Consider the following 19,887-nt stretch of genomic DNA (forward strand, 5'->3'; position numbering starts at 1 on the left):
TTTGGCATCTCAGAAGTGACTCACACACATGGCTCCTTGGTAGTAGAAACACAATAACAATAAATAGCCAGGGGCTGTCCCTTTTCCTGACACCCAAAATCAGCTGCCCTGGGGAAGCAGCTCCCTTTTAGGGGGCCTAAGAAACCTCAACAAGAGCCTTAGGAAGGGAGAGACTGCATATACCAAATGATGTTTTATTCTTCCCCGTAAGGGCCAGTGCCGCCGAGACCTGCTACCCCCGTTCATGGCGTGAACAGTTTTCAGAAAGCCTCAAGGGCAAACGGGCGCACGTCGTGCCGGGGTCGGACAGGCAGCATTTCTGGCCAAAGCAGCGCCTCAGCTCTGGAAGTTCCGGCGCCATTTCTCCACAGAACTGGGCGAGAGACACGAGACACAGAGCTCGGCTTCATGAAGGATCTATGTGAGAATATGAGGGGGAAAGGAGCCTATGGGCGCAGGCCGAAGGCCTTTCCCGCGGGAATGAGGCGGCGGCGGCGGCTGCAGGCTTGAGCGAAGGGGCTGCCGGCGCCTCGGCCTCCCTCCCTAACTTAGGAGCTCAACCTCTCTCCCTCCTCCTCCTCCTCCCCTCAGGGCGCCCATAGCTCGCCGGCTTCTCCCGCTCCCATGGCAACCGCGCCCGGCTTGTGTTGTCGTCGGCTGTGGCACCGTCTCGGTGGAAGCTGCGCCCGGCACCTGCGCCTGAGGCTTGAGCTCCCGCAGAGCCCGGAGGGGCGTCGTGGGGCGCCATGTCTTCCACAGCCAGGCCCGAGGCTTCTCCGAGCCTCCAAGTCCCTTCCTTCGCCGAGATGGGGAGGTCGCCTTCCTCGTCCTCCAGGCAACTGCGCCCTTCGGAAAGCCAGTTCAGCGGCAGCCTCGGGCAGCAGGTGAGTGAAGGGAGAGCAACCGGGAGGCCGAAGCTCAGCAGCCGCCGCCGTCTTCCCCGCGAAAGTCCCTCTGGAAAACCGGGGGCTCCGCCGGTGAGCTCGGCCTCCTCCTGCCTCGGAGAGTCTTGGATGGAAGGGATTCCGAGGCTCCTCCCCTCTCAGAACCCAGGACATTTTTTATTTTTATTTTTTAATGGCTGCACCCTCGACGTTCATGCGCTTTAAAATCTAAAAGGGCGGGCTTACAGGCTGAAGGGACGACGTCAAGGGCTCTGCCCCTAGGGGCTCGCAATCTAGAATGCGACATCACAGGGTGCAGGCGTGGCAGGGGGCGGAATCGAAGCCGGGAAAGATTACTGTATGCATATATTTTTATTTAATTGCTCAGTGAAGAAGGGCATCTCCTCCAAGCAGCCAGTTAGCTACCCTGGCTTCAAGCCACAGATGGTAAAAAACGGCACTTTCAATTTGGGCTTGGAAGTTGGAACAGATCAGGAACCAATGCAATTGATGGAACACATTTTTATTTTTGGCATTTCCTCCCTCCCCACCCCCCACTGGCTTTAACTTGTTCTCCTGTTCAGCCTTGTTTGCTCCACCCTCCACTTTCTCTTCTGTATCACCCTTTAGTGCTGTTTCCTTCCCAGTACATGTAGCTTCCCATGCTCCTGCCAAGAGTGTCATAGAATTGTAGAATTGTACACTTGGAAGGAACCCTAAGGGCCATCTAGTCCAACCCCCTCATGCCTGAAACTGGGCTCTTGATTTGTTTGGGGGAGGAATGAGGCCAGTGTGAACTGTGAAGCATTTGGAAATTTGCACTATTAATATTTTGAGCAATCAGGCTTTTATGAATATCTATTAAATTGCCATTCATATGCCTGTTTGGATTAGTGTGAGCTTCATCAGCAGGAACATGCTTCAGAATGATGCAAATGACAAAGAGTGTTAATAAACAGTGATGTACCAGAAAGACAATAAAATGTTCCCCCTCCCCCCATTATTAGGCTATGAATCACCACCAGGGATAGGAATTCAATGTTCCTAAGGCAAAGGGCCTCACTGCCATATATCCTAGCTCTAGGATAAGGGGCTAGTAAGAATGGCATTAAATAAGATACGTGGCTGAGATGTATTTGCTGCACTTGTTTGTTGAAATATGTTAAAATCGAAATTCTTCACTGAAAAATTCTGGGTGTCTGCTTAATTGTATATATGACTTTTCAACCTATTAAAATTTGGCTCAGCTGCTATAAGCATTTTTCATAAGTAGGAAGGATTTAACTGATGTTTCTACTCCAAAGCATTAGAGACTTGGATCGCTCAGTTAGTAGAGCATGGGACTCTTAATCTCAGGGTTGTGGGTTTGAGCCCCACATTCGACAAAATATCCCTGCCCCACCCACCTACCATTGCAAATCCTATTTAGTCCCCATACTTCTAACATTTTCACCAACACATTTATTGTAATGTTCTTTGTTTAACGATGAGCAGGTCAAATAATTTGAACAATAATTAGAACTATGTACCCCTGGAGGTTTTGTCTCCTTTAGATACTTTCTAGCCCTGCCTCCTGCTTGGGCCTCACCTCCTAAACTAGATATTGGAAGGACCCTTAAAGGTATTTATCCATACATTTACATTAGAAAGCCAGAGATGCTGCCTAAGGATGCTGAATTTTGCACCCAGTGCTAATTCATTGATTACATTGTACAGGGTGATTCATAATGAAGTATACAGTTTCAACGCACTATAAAAAAGAAGAATGTAATATTTCTTATGTTACCTGTAACAGAATTGTACAGAATTGTAGGGGAATGTTTAAAGCTTTTTTAGAAACAGTCACAGATGTTCTGTGTGTGCACCCTTTGTCACACGACACATTAAATTAAATACACATCAAACCGGTAATCCATTTCTGCCCAATTGTGACTCACCCTACGGGTTGATTTCCTGGGCTTCGTTGAATGGCGGTGCAAACACTATTGATGACTTCTTACAATACACACGGTTGTCCAGGACTTCTAGTTTGCACAAGCAGCCTGTAGTTTCAATTTTTAAATTCAAATCGTAGATACATTTCCTGCTTGGAGGTTTTTTTCCGAATTGTGATTGAAAATGCCGTCGCACAACAGTTACAGATTCCGTTTTGCTCAATTCAAGAACATAAAATGCCTTCTCCATTGCAGACGCAGCCATTTTGCCTGACTAGTCATGTGACATGCACACTATCGCCTACATCACTTCCCTCAGCAGCAGAACACAAACTTTATGAGTACTCTACTTCATGGTTCGCAGTTGTGGTCCTGTTACTGTCTTACAGCATCTGGAAACTGTATATTTCATTATGAATCACCCTGTGTTTGTACAGAATTGTGAAATATATAAAACCATAGCTGGAAGTGAAAGAACAACAAGGAGGTGAGAAGATTGAAAATGGAATGAGACATGTGCTATATGCTTAGCAATTATTAATCATTTAAATATTGATTAAATGAATCTTTTTAGGATAACAACTTGAAATCCATGGATCTTAATCATGTTGTCAGACAGCTTGAAGAAACAGAATTAGTAAGTATGACCAAAGCATTAAATAAATTCTACATTTGAAATAAGTTTACTTGGATTTCCATTTGTTTCAAAATAACTTGAAAGTGCTTAACTTTGGCTGGACTATTCTCTTCCCGTTAACTGTGCTTAAAATTGTATAGACCTTGATCCATGCCTTCATTATTTATTTTAAGTTAACTGCATAGTCTCTAGGTGACATATAATAAGGTTCCTAAAAAACCAGTTAATATGAAATCTAAGTAACTTACTTAAAATGCCTGCTGAAATCAAAAGGTGCAAGTGTTGGATGTTTAACAGAATGGGGTCCTGTATGATTTCACAGAATTGGGCCAACTGAACACATGACTCCTGGGGGTTCTGTGCTGTGTAGCGTAGAATGTTTGTGCAAAACACTGTTCATACTCATTTACTGCTCTTTCCCATCCTGTTTTCTAAGAGTAATTTGGAAGATCAGCTTGAAGCACTGAAGAAGGTTGCAAAACGCTATGAATATGGGCTTGTATCTTTTTTGCTGCTTTGTTGGAAGAAAAAAGGAAGACAAAAGAATAAAGAGGAAAACACAAAATAATTTTTGTTCCAGTTAAGTTAATTTATAGATTGCTTCATGTCAGATAGATGAGCACTTAATTTTATTGCTCTAATAGAAGATTGCATCTCTGTTGCGTACTTTGTGCAGCAAGTGCAAATAAGTCAGGAATAACTGCAGCAGTTTATTTTTTAATATAGTCTATACAGTGGTACCTCTGGTTACGAACTTAATTCATTCCAGAGGTCCATTCTTAACCTGAAACCATTCTTAACCTGAGGTACCACTTTAGCTAATGAGGCCTTCCACTGCCGCCGCGCAATTTCTGTTCTCACCCGAGGTACTACTTCTGGGTTAGTGGAGTCTGTAACCCGAAGTGTTTGTAACCTGAGGTGTTTGTAACCCAAGGTACCACTGTATTCCATTTGTTTTTGTTTATGAAATGTTATTACATGCCATGTATCTTGGAAGATAGAATAAGTTAAAATCTAGATCAATAATTACTTGCTACAATTTATCACAAAATAATACATAAACAGGCCACTTATATTGATATAAAGAATGTCGGTATAAGTAGGCTGCTATACCTGAATGTGGGATAATATGAATTATGATGTGGATGCAGTGGGCTAGTGCCAAATATGCTGGAATTACTAAATAGGAAAAGATTGGCAAGCAATAGTTAATAATGATTTTTTCGCTCTTTCAAGCTAAGCCATTTTGTCACATGATCTGAGGACACTTTACACAGAACACTGGGAAGGATACTTTGCAGTGTTGCAAAGAATGCAACTATCAGATTCCTCCATTCTCTGCAAAAGATCATACATTGCTTCATTAATGCCCCTAAAGTCTTGTTGCTCTAAACCTTTGTTTGGGTCACTTGTACAGTTGACATAATGAATAATTTACAGATAGATCTGTATAGTCAGTGTTATATAGAAGTAGATAATCTCATTTTCATGCTTCCATAATGTGCGCTATTCAAAGCAAATAAAAAACGTACTTTTGTTACCTGAAATAAATACCTGTCAGATCATAAAAGTTAGGTATCTAACTTTACATTCCTGTGATTTCTCTGGGATTTGTAACCCAGAGCCCCACTTGAGTCTAGTCTCCTCATAGCAACAGGAAACCCTGTTGCAGACACAGCCCGCACATGTGTATTTAGTTTGGGTGTAAAGAATTTTTTTTAGGACGGGGTGCCTCATCAATTAATCTAATTAAGTTTCTAGAAACAGTTTATTCATTTAGAAAGCTGCTCTTAGAACTGTGGAAAATTTAGCTCTGCAGGACTTATGTATCCTCTTCACTATTAGAAATCTGGCATACTGCCTCCTTAAACTTGTCTCTAATTTAACAGCTGACATTTGAAGGCTTACTTATTCATTTTATGATTTAAAGAGGTTATTATACATAATTTTCCAATTTTCCTTGATTCCTGATAATTACAAGCTTCTTAATGATTTAACTCAAATATCTAAAATTTTAAATCTATGTGCTGAAAGAATTCCACTCCACAATGTTTTCCTAGAACCAACATGTGAAATTCTTAAATTATATGGGTATGTATTTCATTCTTTATTTTAATACAGGTTTTTATTTACATGTTTCTACTGGCATTAACAGGTGTTCATCTGTTCATTTGCCATCTCTGTTCTCTTTTATGTTCCAGTTTTTCCAAGTCTTGTTTCTATTGTCATACGCATTCTGGGAAAGAAGCTACAATTGCAGCACTAAGAATGCATTACATTTATACCTTTATACATTTATACATGGAAACCAGTTTCTGACAGGTCTCCTGTTGCCCACAGATCATCTTATTGTACAGGGATCATTATCACCAAGAGGTGGTACCATTAAGTGTGTTTTACTGTTGGGAAATAACCCTTGGTGGTTTTAATATATGTAAGAGAATTAAACATCATATGTTTTAAGAGCTATCCTGCACAGAACTAGAAACAAATTTGAGTCACACTAGCCTCAAGCTTCTAGGAACCTGGTTGGCCAGACACTTCAGGTTTAGTAACCTTACTTAACACATTTACAACTGGTTTGCACATGATGTTAAACCATGGTTTAACATTAGCAAGCAGCATGCTGGGTGTATGCTACTCATTAGTACCCATTTTGCTCCTCTCCAGCTCCTGTCTTTACCTCACCAGGAGGAAACACCAGAGACTGACTTAGTGTTATGTGCAAACCAGCACTCAAGATAGAAATATTATAAAGTTGGACCTTGAGGAGATTCACAAAGCCAGTGGCCTTTTATGAAGAGCTATTATTGAAGTCAATTACAGTACAATCCTATGCATTTTTACTTAGAAGTAGATTCCATTATGTTAATAGGGCTTTCTTTGCAGCCTATATCACTTATGAACAACCCAACCCCACTTTAAACAATCAGACACATTGCTTTTTTCATTATTGTGAGTATTCTGGAGCATGACTGGATCATCTTTACAATAAAGATTATTATTGTGTGAATATTCTAGAATGTAAGCATAATACTTGGAATGGAAATAAGTGTAGCGTCAAGTACGATTAAATTCCTCTTTCATCATGCCTGAGCATGTGATTTATATTATACTAGATTATTTACTTAAATCATTTTTACCCTGCTCATTAGCCAGAAATGCTGACAAAACAGCTGACCTATAATCAGTAACAAACAAGACAGTCCCTGCCCACAGTTCTACAAACTAAAATACATGGCGTAAAAGGGGAAAGATGGGAATGGGAGAGGAACAAATAAACTTAGACACCAGTATTGAAGTTACAAAGTTATTATAATGACTAGCTTAAATAGAAAAAAATCATGAAGAGGAGGAGCCAAAAGGAGCTGGTCTCTCTGAAGAATTGAAGGCCCTGCTTCATATCTGTCCTACTGTTGTAGCCAGTGAGACCAGCTAACAGCTGTGGAGGGGAGGAGACGAATGCAGCCGGTCTGCTGTGGTGGGCCCTGCTACCTCCCGCTTCATTTCTGCAGCCAGATATTAGTATAATGGCTTCCTCTTGCAGTTTATAGTTTTACTTTTGGATTTTTGTTTTATATCAGCTAGTAACACTTAAGTATTTTCCTATAACTGCTATAAATATTAAAATAAGATCAGAATAACTATAAATAACAAGCTGATCCTGGGGAAAAACACATTTTGTTCACTTACTCTTCTTATGAAAATTGTTGGTGTACAGAACACATATCAATATTAGGAAGAGGAATCACCTTTAGTTTTCCATGGTAATTCAATACTATTGTAATAACTGTCTTGCAGGTTACCATTTTACAAAAAGAAGTTATCTGATGAAGTAAACTACACCAAAGAAGTTCAAGAATCAATTGCAAATTTGGGTAATTTTAGATTGTACACACACACACACACCTTTTTAGACATGTCTATGTGGGCCAGAAGTTACCTGATGCTCTGTAAGATTGCTTGTGCTATATAGGTTATTCCAAACCTAAGAACCATGAAGAATTTAAACAGCATAAGTTTTATCAGTGACTTATTTCCACCAACCTGTAGTTGAAATCTTAAACTTACTTGGTAGTGGAATTTGCATCTGTTTAGGGTTGTTACTTATGTGTTTCCATCAAATTATGTTTGTTTATCTCCTTCAATACAGTCTGCTTAAGCACATAAAGCATTGCCTTGGCTTATAGGTCATGTGTCTCAAACTTCAATACATATCTTTTGTACAGTGGTGCCTCGCAAGACGAAATTAATTCGTTCCGCGAGTTTTGTCGTCTTGCGATTTTTTCGTCTTGCGAAGCACGGTGTCGGGAAAGTTTTGAAAAGCTTCAAAAATCACCGAAGTCTTTAAAAACCTCAAAAAAGGCTACCACACCACGTTCTATGAGTTGCTCCTCGAAGTCAAGTCGCAACTGTATTAACGGTGTTAAGAAAAAGGAAACAAACTTGCAAGACGTTTCCGTCTTGCAAAGCAAGCCCATAGGGAAAATCGTCTTGCGAAGCAGCTCAAAAAACAAAAAACCCTTTCGTCTTGCGAGTTTTTTGTCTTGCGAGGCATTCGTCTTGCGAGGTACCACTGTATAATATGAAATATATTTTATCTGGTTTTCTTATATTATTCCCATGTATTTCACACAAATTTATCTCTCTCTCTTTACTGCAGTGTGGGGTGCTGATTTTTGTTATATGAATTACTTAATGTAGACTGGTGTAGGAGGGCTAGGAAAGTAGAGAAACAAAATTTAAAAAAATACGTTTTGAGCAAACCAGATAAACAAAACTATAAACATATACATATTTTTAAAGCAATTATTAAATATTATTAGTAACCAGTTTTTCTTGCTGGATTCTATAAAAGGGATCCTGTTTACCTCAAAATTGGCTTCCTTAGTTTTTAAAATATAATTTAGCCATGAGGCAAAATCCCATGTTTTATCTATCTATTCTTTAATAGACTTTGTCATAAGTAATTTCAGTTTTCCTGCATATAACATTTTAGAGGTTGTTACTATTAATGAGACTAGCTCTTTGTGCTCCTGTCTCACTGAATCATCCATGTATTTCACTAAAAGCTGGGTCTAATGGGTTCTCATGTCCTAAGACTCTTATTAATTGACTGTTGGTTGTTTTCCAGAACCTTGCATTCCCACTACACAATTATCACATTCTCTCCATTTCCCCAGGTTACTTAATGAGAGTGCCATGTTCTCAAGTAAGGATACAAATATGTAAGTGTGTAATTAGCTTTTACCACACTGAACCACCAAAGAAAGAGTATGAAGGTATTCTTTTTATTTTTATATATTTGTATTAACTGCTTAATGATATGTGCAGTGCAATCATATGAGTGCTTACTTATAAGTAAGTTCTATTCTATTGAATAGGGCTTCTACGTAAGGGTGCACAGAATTATAGCCTAACAGTGCTATCCTAAGTATAGGAAGCCAGCAAGCCTACACTGGCTTAAACTAAACTAGCATAAGTTACTTATATTCCAAACTGTCTTCAGGGACTACTGTCTGTTGAGCCTGGAAGAAGAAAAACAAGACTTGATAAAGAGTTTGACTTAACATCACCCTTTTTGCCAGTGTAAGTTATTCCGAGTTGTGTGGTCACATGACTAAGTTGAAGGAGGTTTGGAATAGGTATAAGTCTGTGCTTGTTAGAAGCCCAGAACGTCTGTGGAACCTCTGCCAACTTAAGTTTCAGCAGTTGAGCCAGCAGAGCCTTGGTTGATCCAAGATGATGGCATTATAGTGGCTGAGCCCAAAAAGCCTGAAAAACTCACTCATCACGGCAGATCTTGGGTTTGGATTGGTATGATAGTCATTTAATTTATCATAGGCCTAGATCAGAGAGACAAAAGATGCTCCATCTGTGGAGGAGCGAGCAAAAGCATGGTGGAAGAGTTGCACCTAACTTGTTTTAAGGCACACAGGTTCTCCACTATGATATCTATACATACATAATGCTGAATCATATCATCCCTCTCCCCACTTTTAAGGGAAACTGTTTCAAGGCACTATTCCTTCAGTAGCTTATGTGGAATACCCTTCCACACATTATGAGTGTGATAAAGGGAGATGCATGTGAAAACATGATCGTCCTGGGCAAAGGTCTAAATTGGCCATATAAGCTCTTAGCATCTAGCATTGTTGCATATAGTAAACTTAAAATATTTCCAGTATTAGGTTTAGGTTTGTTACACTTCTATTCCATTGGCTAATTAAATGCAGCTCCTCTCTAAACTGATGTGTCTTTTCAAGGGTGGATAGATTCAAATTGTTTCATTTTGAATGTATCTATTTCCTGATCAAGCATGCATTCCAGCTGGATGCTGTGTTTGGTTGGTAGATTTATAATATTTTCAAGCTTATTCATATGGTCTCAATGGGTGATGCTGCTGAGATACAGGATTGCATCTCCTGATTCTAGCACCTGCTTAGACTGGAAGCAACTTCAGCAGTTAGAAACCCCCCACCCCAAGTTTGCTCTTATTCATAGAAAAGAATACTTTAACTCAATGTGCTTGGTGATATTCATGATCCTTTTATGAGATTAGTGTACAATATAGGCTTTAATGTGTTTGTATTAATTTTAGGTTTTACTTACACAGAGACACTTTTTCATTTTGACAATTTCCCCACCATGGTCAAGATAGTTGTAAATTACTGTTGTGTTTCCATGTTCCCTCCTATTCCAATAGCATTTAATTAAGTGGGGCATCAGTCACAGGATTCTGGCCAGATTTAGCATAATAATATGTTTGGAAAATTACTTAGTTATTAGGAGTAGGGCATTTCTGAATCTTTCCATAACAAAATATTACATGTCCGCATCATCCTTTGTTTGCTTTACATCAATAAGATTTGCATCTTTAAACTATTGTTTCTCCAGTTTACCAACCTGTAAGTGCAAACTATAAAAGGCAGATGGTGGAAGCAGGAGGTTTAGCAGAAACTTTAGTCCTGGCGCTGACATTAGTTGAAAATCAACTTCAAGAGAAATTATGGATAATCAAAACACTGCAACATCTTTCTATTTCTGGTTAGTGTAATTTATCTATTTAAAATATAATCTTTTCTTATTTTGCTTTTCTATTTCATAAAACATTAGCAATATGATGAACCTAAATATTGATCCTTTTCCATTTCAGAGACAAATTGTAAACTTATGATGAAAGCTGAAGCCCCAAGAAGATTATGTTCTCATCTTAATGGTGCTGACCCTTCTGGACAGCTGCTATTCCGTTCCTCAGAAATCCTCTGGAATTTATTAGAAAAAACCTCTAAGGAAGAAATTATTGAGCAGCTCAGTAATTTGGAATGTGTAAAGTTAAGTGCACTCACATAGCATATATAATCTCAGCTACAATTCTAATAACTAGTTCATAAATTGTAAAGTGTTGATGGTTTTTAGCTTGTATTTCACATATGCTTTAAAAAAAAGAAGGAACATATTTTCACTAATACCTAGTATGGATAATCTTCCAAAGTTATAATAAATAGGTGAGTGTTGTCGTCCCCATCATCATCATAAAACACCATGTGTACTGTAGACTTGTATGTGACTGTGCTGCAATTCATAGTCAACGTAGGGAATTTGCTGCTACAAAATATGATGATGGCCAGTGAATTTGGTGGCTGTAAGAATGGATTGGTTGAATTCATATGTCTGGCAGTGGTTAATCGCAAAATGAGGGCTAATATGCCTCTGAATATCAGCTGCTGGGGCTCAGTGCCTTAATAATAATAATAATAATAATAATAATAATAATAATAATAATAATAATAATAATTTGTACCCTGCCCTTCTGGCTTGGTTTCCCCAGCAACTCTGGGCGGCTTCCACAAAGACCAAAAATACACTAATATGTCATACATTAAAAACTTCCCTGAACAGCGCTGCCTGTTCTTCCACATGCTCTTCCACTAGGCTTCCTAGAAACATCTAGCTGATCACTGTGAAACAGGTTGTTGGACTAGACTAGATAATTCTTCAGTATTATCTAGCAGGGTTTTTCTTTTCATAGAATTGTCGAGTTGGAAGGGACCCTGAGAGTCATCTAGTCCAACCTCCTGCAATGCAGGAATCTCAACTAAAGCATCCATGACAGATGGCTATCCAATCTCTGCTTAAAAACCCGCAATGAGCATCTTTTGTACACTTACTTTTTATCAACAGTCCCATCTTACTGCACACTAAGCAAAAATCTGATCCTCTATTTTGCAGTTAGTTTAAGAGTTTGGTAATGTAATATGTACTTCAAAATAATTTAAATATTAAGTGTAAATTAACAGTGAAGGAAAAGAGTGTTTGGAATTTCAGATTTTGAAGATAAGTACATATTTGATTATATCCTATATATTTGATTAGAGATAGAGTGCATAAATTAAAATACAAAATATCACCTTTTTATTAGTGCTCTGAAGGAAGCATTTACGAACTTGCTCATACATGGTTCCCGCCATTATGATCGTCAGCTAAGAAATGACATTTTGGTGATTGCCACCCTTGTGGCTCAGAACCCAGGAGCACCAATGATTGTATGTATACTATACACAATTTTGAGTTTTGTAGGCCCAGTTTTTGCTGGTATTTTGAAAGGACTTTTAAAGGAAATGATTGTATTATTGTGGTCTGCTAGTGTGTTAGTGTCAGCATGTCAAATATAGAAACAAATCCCCTTCCTTGAAATGTACTGTGTTACTCTGTTGTCTTGCAAAAAGATGTTTCTTAGGATTTTGTAGTTGCCAGTGTCCTCTGGGGTGTTTCTTAACATGCCTTGTGGGTTGCTTAGTTATTTCAGGGCTCCTGGGGATATCTCTTTCTCTTCTTCAGTCTTCTGCTTTCTTTGTTAATTGGTCTCTGTCCATAAGGTTTTCTGTAGGAACATAGTCTCTGTTTCTTAAGAGTTCCACAGGTTCCAGGAAATGTAAGATATGCCTTGGGAGTGGGGCCATTTCTCATCTCCTAATCTCATAAGATTTTAAGTCCTGTCTTCTGACATAGGATCTTGGTACTTAACCATTGTCAACTGCCTTTCTATTACTTGGGCAATTCATAACAAGTTGAGTTATTTGTGAAAAGCTACGCTAAAGCCCCTACTGCATTTAGTATTTTCTAGTAAAGCTAAAAGTAGTCTACCATTTGTTGTTTTTATTATTTGTGTGCCCTACTTACATGAATGTAGTAACGCTTACACTGTTCTCCCCCCCCCCCCGTAACTTGTGTGTATTTTTTAGGAAACAGGGTTTGCCAAGCTGTTAATATTATTTGCCACTTTTGTTGAAGGTAAGCAGTATAACTTTTTAGTAACTGATACTTCAGTTAATTATTTTACCAATAATACCAATTTTACCAAAACAGTTAATTATTTTACCAATAATATTTTTGTTTCATTCACAGTAAAAAGTCATAATCCTTTGGTAAAGAACCTCAGGCTGACTTACTGTTATGAAGATTTTGAGTTGAAAAAGTTACTGCTTAACATGCTTACTGTACTAGCAAAAGATTTATGTATTGTACAGGTAAGATATATGTGATTATTTAGTCATTAATCATTTTAATTATCTGTGTTTACACAGGGGTTTTTTCTACAATCCAGTGGTATATACATTTTATGAAATACATAAATATCATACACCAGCTTGTAGCTTGAAGTTTACTACTGTTTTCTCACTACAATAGAATTTTTATTTGAAATATTCTGTGAGACTAGACTATACTTAGAAGAATGTACACAAGCAATTTTGAAAGTGCTGTGGCAATATATAAATCAGACTTCCGAATTCAGCCTATTTCAGAAACCGAGTGGAGGGCTTTCTGACTTAATTTTTAGATTGCTTTTTAAATGGAACACATTCTTGCCAGGCACTTGCTATGACATAACAATAGGATGACCATTGGTCTTACCAGTGGCACCTCAGAACACAAACATTAAATACAAGTCCTATAAAAAGTGGAACATTTTGCTTCACTTCTATAGATTTATTTTTTACTTTTTCAGTGACATTTTATATTATATCTCCTTCCATTGTTTAGCTGCTACAAGAGGGTAAAGTTATATTGGCCTTGTTTCATTATTTAAAACCAAATGAAAAGCCAGGAATGGTTGACATGTCTGCTGCCCAGTATGAAGAGTTACAGCTTCTTGCAATTGCAACCTTAGCTACAATGGCTCCCTTGTTGGTAGATGACTACATGATGTGCCAAGGAAATACTCGCCTTCTCATGTTTCTCGAATGGTGCATGGGCAACGGTGAGTAGGTGGGATAGAACTACTGTACTTGAATCATATCACTAATTATGCTTAATGCATGTACTTAGAGAAGCAAGAAGCTTAGAGAATCCATTTCTTAATTTCACATCTGAAAGCATTGTAAGTCCTCGCTATTCTGTAAGTGAGGAATTGTTTTCAGGATTGCCAAGGACATGGTGACCATGAAGCTCAGTACCAATTAGATGAGGAGTGGGGAAGCTTTTTGATTCCATGAGTCAGATCCACATTAGGATCAGCCTCATGGACCAAATTTGACAGGTGGGCACAGCTACCCACCTGCAAATCATCTGATGTCACAATGACATCAGGTGCAAAGTGCTTTGAGGTCTCAGATTTGTAACATCAAGGCACCTTGCAAAGTGTAGCCTTCTCAGTTATTACATAATGCTGGCCTTGTACATGGCATGGTGCTTTATAGTCTGTGCAAGATATATTCAGGAGTCATGCTTGTGTCTTTTGGAAACAGTGCAAGATGTTTAAGCTAGAATCTTATTATTATACTTAAGCAAAGCCTTTAAACATATTTTTATCTTATATTTTAATTTATTTTCAGTGTTGTGTCTACCTGAATTACAGTCAACGACCATTTCATGTAGGGTTCCATTCCCAGCCCCCGCTCCACCCCCATGCCGCCCTTTTTTTGACTTTTTGTCATTTCCAGGTTTGGCACTGTGTGCACATGCGAAATCATGCATCTTTCAGATGCATGTTAATCGGTCGTTGCCTGTATTCAGTCACAGAAAACTGAAAATCAATAGCCTTGAATTACAGATTTGACTGTTGCATTGAACCTCAGTTGCTTGAACAATATAACACTGGGCAGGCTTTAAAACAAGCACAGCTTTAAAAAATGTAATTTTCTTTGAATATTTCTCACTCTATTACCAAACACCAGTGGGAGACCTGACACACCAGGGAACAAGATTAAACCTTATCCCAGTTGTAGGAACTGTAGTAAATCAGCTTACAAGTATATGATCAACATAGGTATGAAAGAAACAGGAAACAGTCTGGACTAGTATACTTAGATTCTTTATTATGTGAGGAGAAGTGCAGGCATTGCCTTATGCCCTCTGTTACTATGCAGTTGAATTGGGACTCATGTGTAGTACATTCCTTTCTCTCAGTACTGTATTTCTTTTCCCCGCACAATTAACACCAGGGAGCCATGCTAATGTCCTTCAGTAAATCTATGATGATCAACCATGAAATGTCTTATGTTGCAGCCGCTGGTTGGTTATGTATGTTATGATAACAAAGTACAATGTTAAAGTCTGCAATATTCTTCAAATCATATTTACACAAAAGACCTTGCCATAGCCTAAACACACTGTATTGCAAAAGAAGATGTTTTGTTTTCGTTTGTTTGCAGATCCTTTCTTTGCTCAAGGTAACAGCTTCCATGGTACCGGCGGTCGTGGCACCAAGCTTGCACAGATGCGCTACACCTTGAAAGTACTGAATCCTGTTGTGTCCCTTTGTGATGATGCTGTGAATGTTGATCTTTGTGATCAGGGAGCAATTAATCAACTGTTAGGTGAGGTGTATATTAAATAGTCTTGGCTACCTTTGCCTGAATTGATGAACTTCTCCAGCTTTCATTTCTACTCTCTTTTGAAACTTTACTTTTTAATCTCTAATAACCAATCTTCCTTTCCCCCACCCTTTCTATACATTATGCAGAATTGCACTGCCCATAGGTTTCACATATTGGCTTCAGGTCCTGAATAGCAATGCAGATTCATAGCATGAAAATCCGAACATGTTGTCTTGAGCAGACATTTCATCTGTGCTCTTTCTGTTTTCACTTTAAGAGCACAACCCTGCTGATTGAATTTACATGAAAGGAAAGATCAAATCAATATTTTGGATTCAGTACACGGTAATACACTGGGATGCCAATTTAAAATATATATCAAGAACTATAGCTATCCAAAGAATTTTTGTGTGTGACAGGGATTTTAACATTTCCTTTCTAAATTATTTCCCTCATACACATTGTGACAAATAATTTTTGAAATTCATGAAAAAATCAAAAGCAGTTTGTGATTCATTTTAGTAGTAGTGGGCTACTGTTTAAAAAACAACACACAAGCAAAACCATCACACACAAGCCCTTAACGGTACCTAAAGTAACTGCATATTTTGGCCAAACTATGTGAAATATTTTTTCTGGAGGAGTAAATTTGATATTATACATTTATTTATTCTGCTAGGTATCTTAAAGAATACCACAAAGAATTATCCAGAAAGTGCCATTGTGGTAGAAATTCAGACTGATATTTTACTTCTCTTGTCAACTCTTTGTGAAAATAACCTTCATAGAAAGGTTAGTATTTTCTCATTGTTTTTAAAATCTTGGAATCTAATATCGGAATCTAATATTATCATGTATAAGCAAAAGAAGTATTTATGGTTTCTATCTATAGATCATGTGCTCTTAGCTCCTACTTGTTTAAATCTTAAAATGTTAATTCTCACAAGTAGTTAACCTTCCCTAGCAGTCTGGAGTGGAAGGGACTTTGAAAACCAGTTGCTTGTACGATAACACTGGAAGATCCAAAGGCTTAGCCAACAGCATGGATACATCTTATTCCATTTGGCAATAATTAATCTTGCTGGAACCCTCTGTTCCCTAAGAGGGTAAAAAAAGTGATACGCCTCTTCAGTCTTTCTTTCCTCTGTAGTGTCAGGATGCTTGAGTGAGGATTCTAAACTGGTGGAAGTAGGCTGCTTTTCATATGATAACAGATGGCTTGCCTCTGGGTCTCTCCATCATAGAAAACTACAGAGAATGAATGTAATGGTTATAATAATTATTAAGTGTAGTGTAAATTATTATAAATGTGTACAGTTTTTCTAGATTAAAATGGCTTTGATATATATCAAACAGGAACTCTTTGGATGGGAAGGAGTTGATACACTTATTCCTTTTATGAAGATGGATTCAAAAAAATTCTATAGTGGATTGGGTCATAATCGTCTGCTTTTTACTGCTCTGGACTGCTTATGGTATGTTCAGCTATTTTTACTGTGACCTTCTGTAAAGAGGATTTTCAGCATCACAAATAAATGCACAGTGCCACAAGATTATGTCTCCTTTCTAACTGCACACTTTACATTCTCTGAATATCTTTGGTTTCTATGAGTTGAAATGCTAATGAATTGGCAATGACTACTACATTTTTATTTTTTATGCATTTTGTTAATCTCTTGGATTATCTTTTATTACTATCAGTCAATACTGAAAATGTAACAAAAAAAATTTCAAGTAAGTTGTATATAAAGGAAGAAATATCCTTGAAAATAAAACCACATAGTACCCCAATGAGGCTGCCTTCAAAATGTAGCAGTAAAGTTCTGTGTACTTTTTCATCCATTACATTTGGGGTTTAGGCCCGGTATTTGTACAGTGTGGCAACTACTTTGGTCACCCTATATGATGACCTCTGTTGGGAGAGACATGCATGAGTGTGACCCTGTTAATTCTCCCTAAGCTCTCAGCAGCTTTCGGCACCATCAACCATGGGACCACTTTTCCCCATATGAACCTGCATGGACCCTGCATTCATCAACTGAGTCTTTCTGGGGGAGGTGTGGAAGGTGGCAACATGAGAACGGATCTTTTCAGTGGTGGCTGGATGCTCTCCCCAGAGAGATACACATGGCACCATCATTACCCATTTTTTAGTGCCGGACAAATATGTTTCTGTTCACCCTAACATTCGGGTCTTAATTGGGGTTCTAGGGTATGATTAAACTATGCCCAAGCCTGCATTTGGGGTTGATCTTTAATAGGGTGGGGTAGGAATTGTTCTTTTTATATTACCGCAATATGAACACTTTTGATCAAAGTTTTTTCATCTGTTTTGAAATTTGTATCATATATCCTTTTATAAATGAAAATCATTTGAGACATTCATTACATTCAAATTAATGTAATAAAACAGAAGCATCCAAATTTGATATTTTCCCATTTTCAATGTGTTAGCGTAAATCCCATGTGTGTTCTGAGAGTAAGCAAAAGAGATTAAATGAACTGAAATTATTTTCATTTAAGGTGCTGTGTCATGGGCTGTACTATTTTAGAGGACTATTTTATTGAAAGAGAAGGCCTCTTCACTCTCCTGGATTTGCTTGTTGTGAGTACTATTTATTGGAAAACCACCTGTAGTAAAATATTAAATACACGTTGTGTAATTGACTCTTGCTGAGGTGTCAGGTTTCAGCTATATGTCCATTGTTGTGCGCCCTGTCAGACTATACTTGATGTGCGTCTGTGATGCTCATGTAACCACAATCTACACTGCTATAGTAAAGACTCGAAATGCACACACACAATTTTTCCATGTGCCAAGTATGACTCTTTTCTCTGAAAATGAAAATGTGTTATTCCCACAACAGAGGTGGTGCCTTGCAGTCTGTAGTTACAGATGGAAAATGGGTGCAGTTTTATTTACAAAGAAGCAAAACATGAAGAAAGTCTTCACTGTACATGCACAGCAGCTGGGAGGCATTGCCTCAGGAAACAGACCTTCTTAGGGAATTGTTGGCATCCATATGTCTTGGGAATGACGAATTGCACAACATTAGGGTCTGTTCATACTCTGCACCAAAATAATGCAAATTATGGAAAAAGTAAATCTGCTCCAAGAAATACATGCTCTGAAGCGAAGTAAATCAATAGAACTTCAAATACTCATATTTTGCACAAACATTTTCAATTTGCGTACTTTATTCTGAAACACCTACTTAGGTTTGGAAAACATGGTTTTTGGGGGGAAAGGAGTGTGTTGGAATTAGGTAAAAGAGATACAAATCAAGTGTGCTGTCATCTGTAAAGTATGTACAATGTAGTAGACACTGTACTTAGATAAAAAAGAAGGACCTGCTTACAGGCTCACACTCTAAAATGCAGGATTAGACAGGTGGAACGTGGAAGCCTTAAAGTAGAACAAGTATAAACACAATGTGGAGTACAAATGCAGAGTGTTTGAACAGACCTTTTGTAGTGATTGCATTTTCAAACACATTTCTAAAATGAGAAAAACAGAAACTTGCATTTTACTTATTTAAACTGGGGACAAAAATTTTCAGGATTTAAAATTCTGCACCTGATAATCAGATTCCATTCAAAATATCACATCCCCAAAACTGGAGAAGACAAAGAGCCTAATAATTTCATACAACATTTAACAAGTATCGCTCAGACATTTTTCTGTCCATCCTAATACATTGTACACTTCAGCAAAGTCTGCCCTCTAAAATATTTGCTTCATGCTTCTACAGGTTTTATAATGGAAAAATAGGTAGTTAGTGTTAACAACTGAGCCCCAGTTCAAAGCTTTGTGGATCTCATGTACATATGTAACTAAGAGATGCCTGATTCCTTTTGCAACCCAGCTTTGCATGAATTCCTATTCATTCAAAGTATTCACTGACATTGAAGTGTGTGGGAGAAATCCATCTGTGCATTTGAATGCCTGTGTATTCATTGGGCCACTAGATCAGGGTTTTAATGCTCAAAGTTTTTTTTATATATAATAATTGTGAAGGCAAAATTTCTTAGGGATTAGATTTAAAATTCTGTCCTTGTTTTTCTTCTGCAAAGTTAAATCAAAAGAATGTTTGCAATCTAATACTTGGGATATTAGTTGAATTTTGTGACAACCCTAAAACTGCTTCTCATATCAATACCTGGCGAGGGAAAAAAGACCAAACAGCAGCCAATTTATTAATAAAGTTATGGAGAGAAGAAGAGATTCAGATGGGAGTGAAACATGACGAAGTTGGGAGAATTGTTGGTAAGTATTAGATTGCTGAGTATTTTATATTATAGTAGTTGTAAATTTAAGAGAATTACTGAAGTTTTAAGAAGAGCTGAATTTTTCTAAGCGTGATTATATACAGGAACACGGAGAGTGGGATAAGGGGAGGGCAGCTGTGCCAAACTCAGAGCTGGCAGGGTTTCCAGACTCTGAGCTTTCATTAGAAAAAATAAATAAACCTCTAGCAGTTGTGGAACAAAAACTACAAAGCAAAATGGGCAGGCACTATGTTCCACAGTTACTTGTGGAATTAGTGGCCACAGAACAGGCCGCCCAGTAGCTGGCAGCCCAGGGGCACCAAGCAGCACCGCAAGTTTTGCGC

At 38.2% G+C, this 19,887-nt stretch overlaps 1 protein-coding gene across 1 annotated transcript in view; it reads left to right on the top strand.

The window, feature by feature from the left end:
• Positions 1-228: 228 nt before the first annotated feature.
• Positions 229-19,887, top strand: part of CFAP69 (cilia and flagella associated protein 69) — a 57,081-nt gene continuing 37,422 nt past the window's right edge. Inside the window, exons 1-17 of the mRNA XM_083469108.1 lie at positions 229-884; positions 3,393-3,455; positions 3,892-3,954; positions 5,437-5,546; positions 7,257-7,333; positions 8,639-8,737; positions 10,353-10,502; positions 10,612-10,789; positions 11,878-12,001; positions 12,701-12,749; positions 12,864-12,985; positions 13,500-13,716; positions 15,110-15,274; positions 15,954-16,066; positions 16,631-16,749; positions 17,798-17,879; positions 19,349-19,541. Of these exons, the coding sequence (XP_083325234.1) occupies positions 747-884; positions 3,393-3,455; positions 3,892-3,954; positions 5,437-5,546; positions 7,257-7,333; positions 8,639-8,737; positions 10,353-10,502; positions 10,612-10,789; positions 11,878-12,001; positions 12,701-12,749; positions 12,864-12,985; positions 13,500-13,716; positions 15,110-15,274; positions 15,954-16,066; positions 16,631-16,749; positions 17,798-17,879; positions 19,349-19,541 (2,062 nt within the window). The 5' untranslated portion in view covers positions 229-746. The remainder of the gene's footprint in view (positions 885-3,392; positions 3,456-3,891; positions 3,955-5,436; positions 5,547-7,256; positions 7,334-8,638; positions 8,738-10,352; positions 10,503-10,611; positions 10,790-11,877; positions 12,002-12,700; positions 12,750-12,863; positions 12,986-13,499; positions 13,717-15,109; positions 15,275-15,953; positions 16,067-16,630; positions 16,750-17,797; positions 17,880-19,348; positions 19,542-19,887) is intronic.

This window comes from Podarcis liolepis (genome assembly GCF_965112155.1).
Source record: "Podarcis liolepis genome assembly, chromosome: 12".
Taxonomy (NCBI): domain Eukaryota; kingdom Metazoa; phylum Chordata; class Lepidosauria; order Squamata; family Lacertidae; genus Podarcis; species Podarcis liolepis.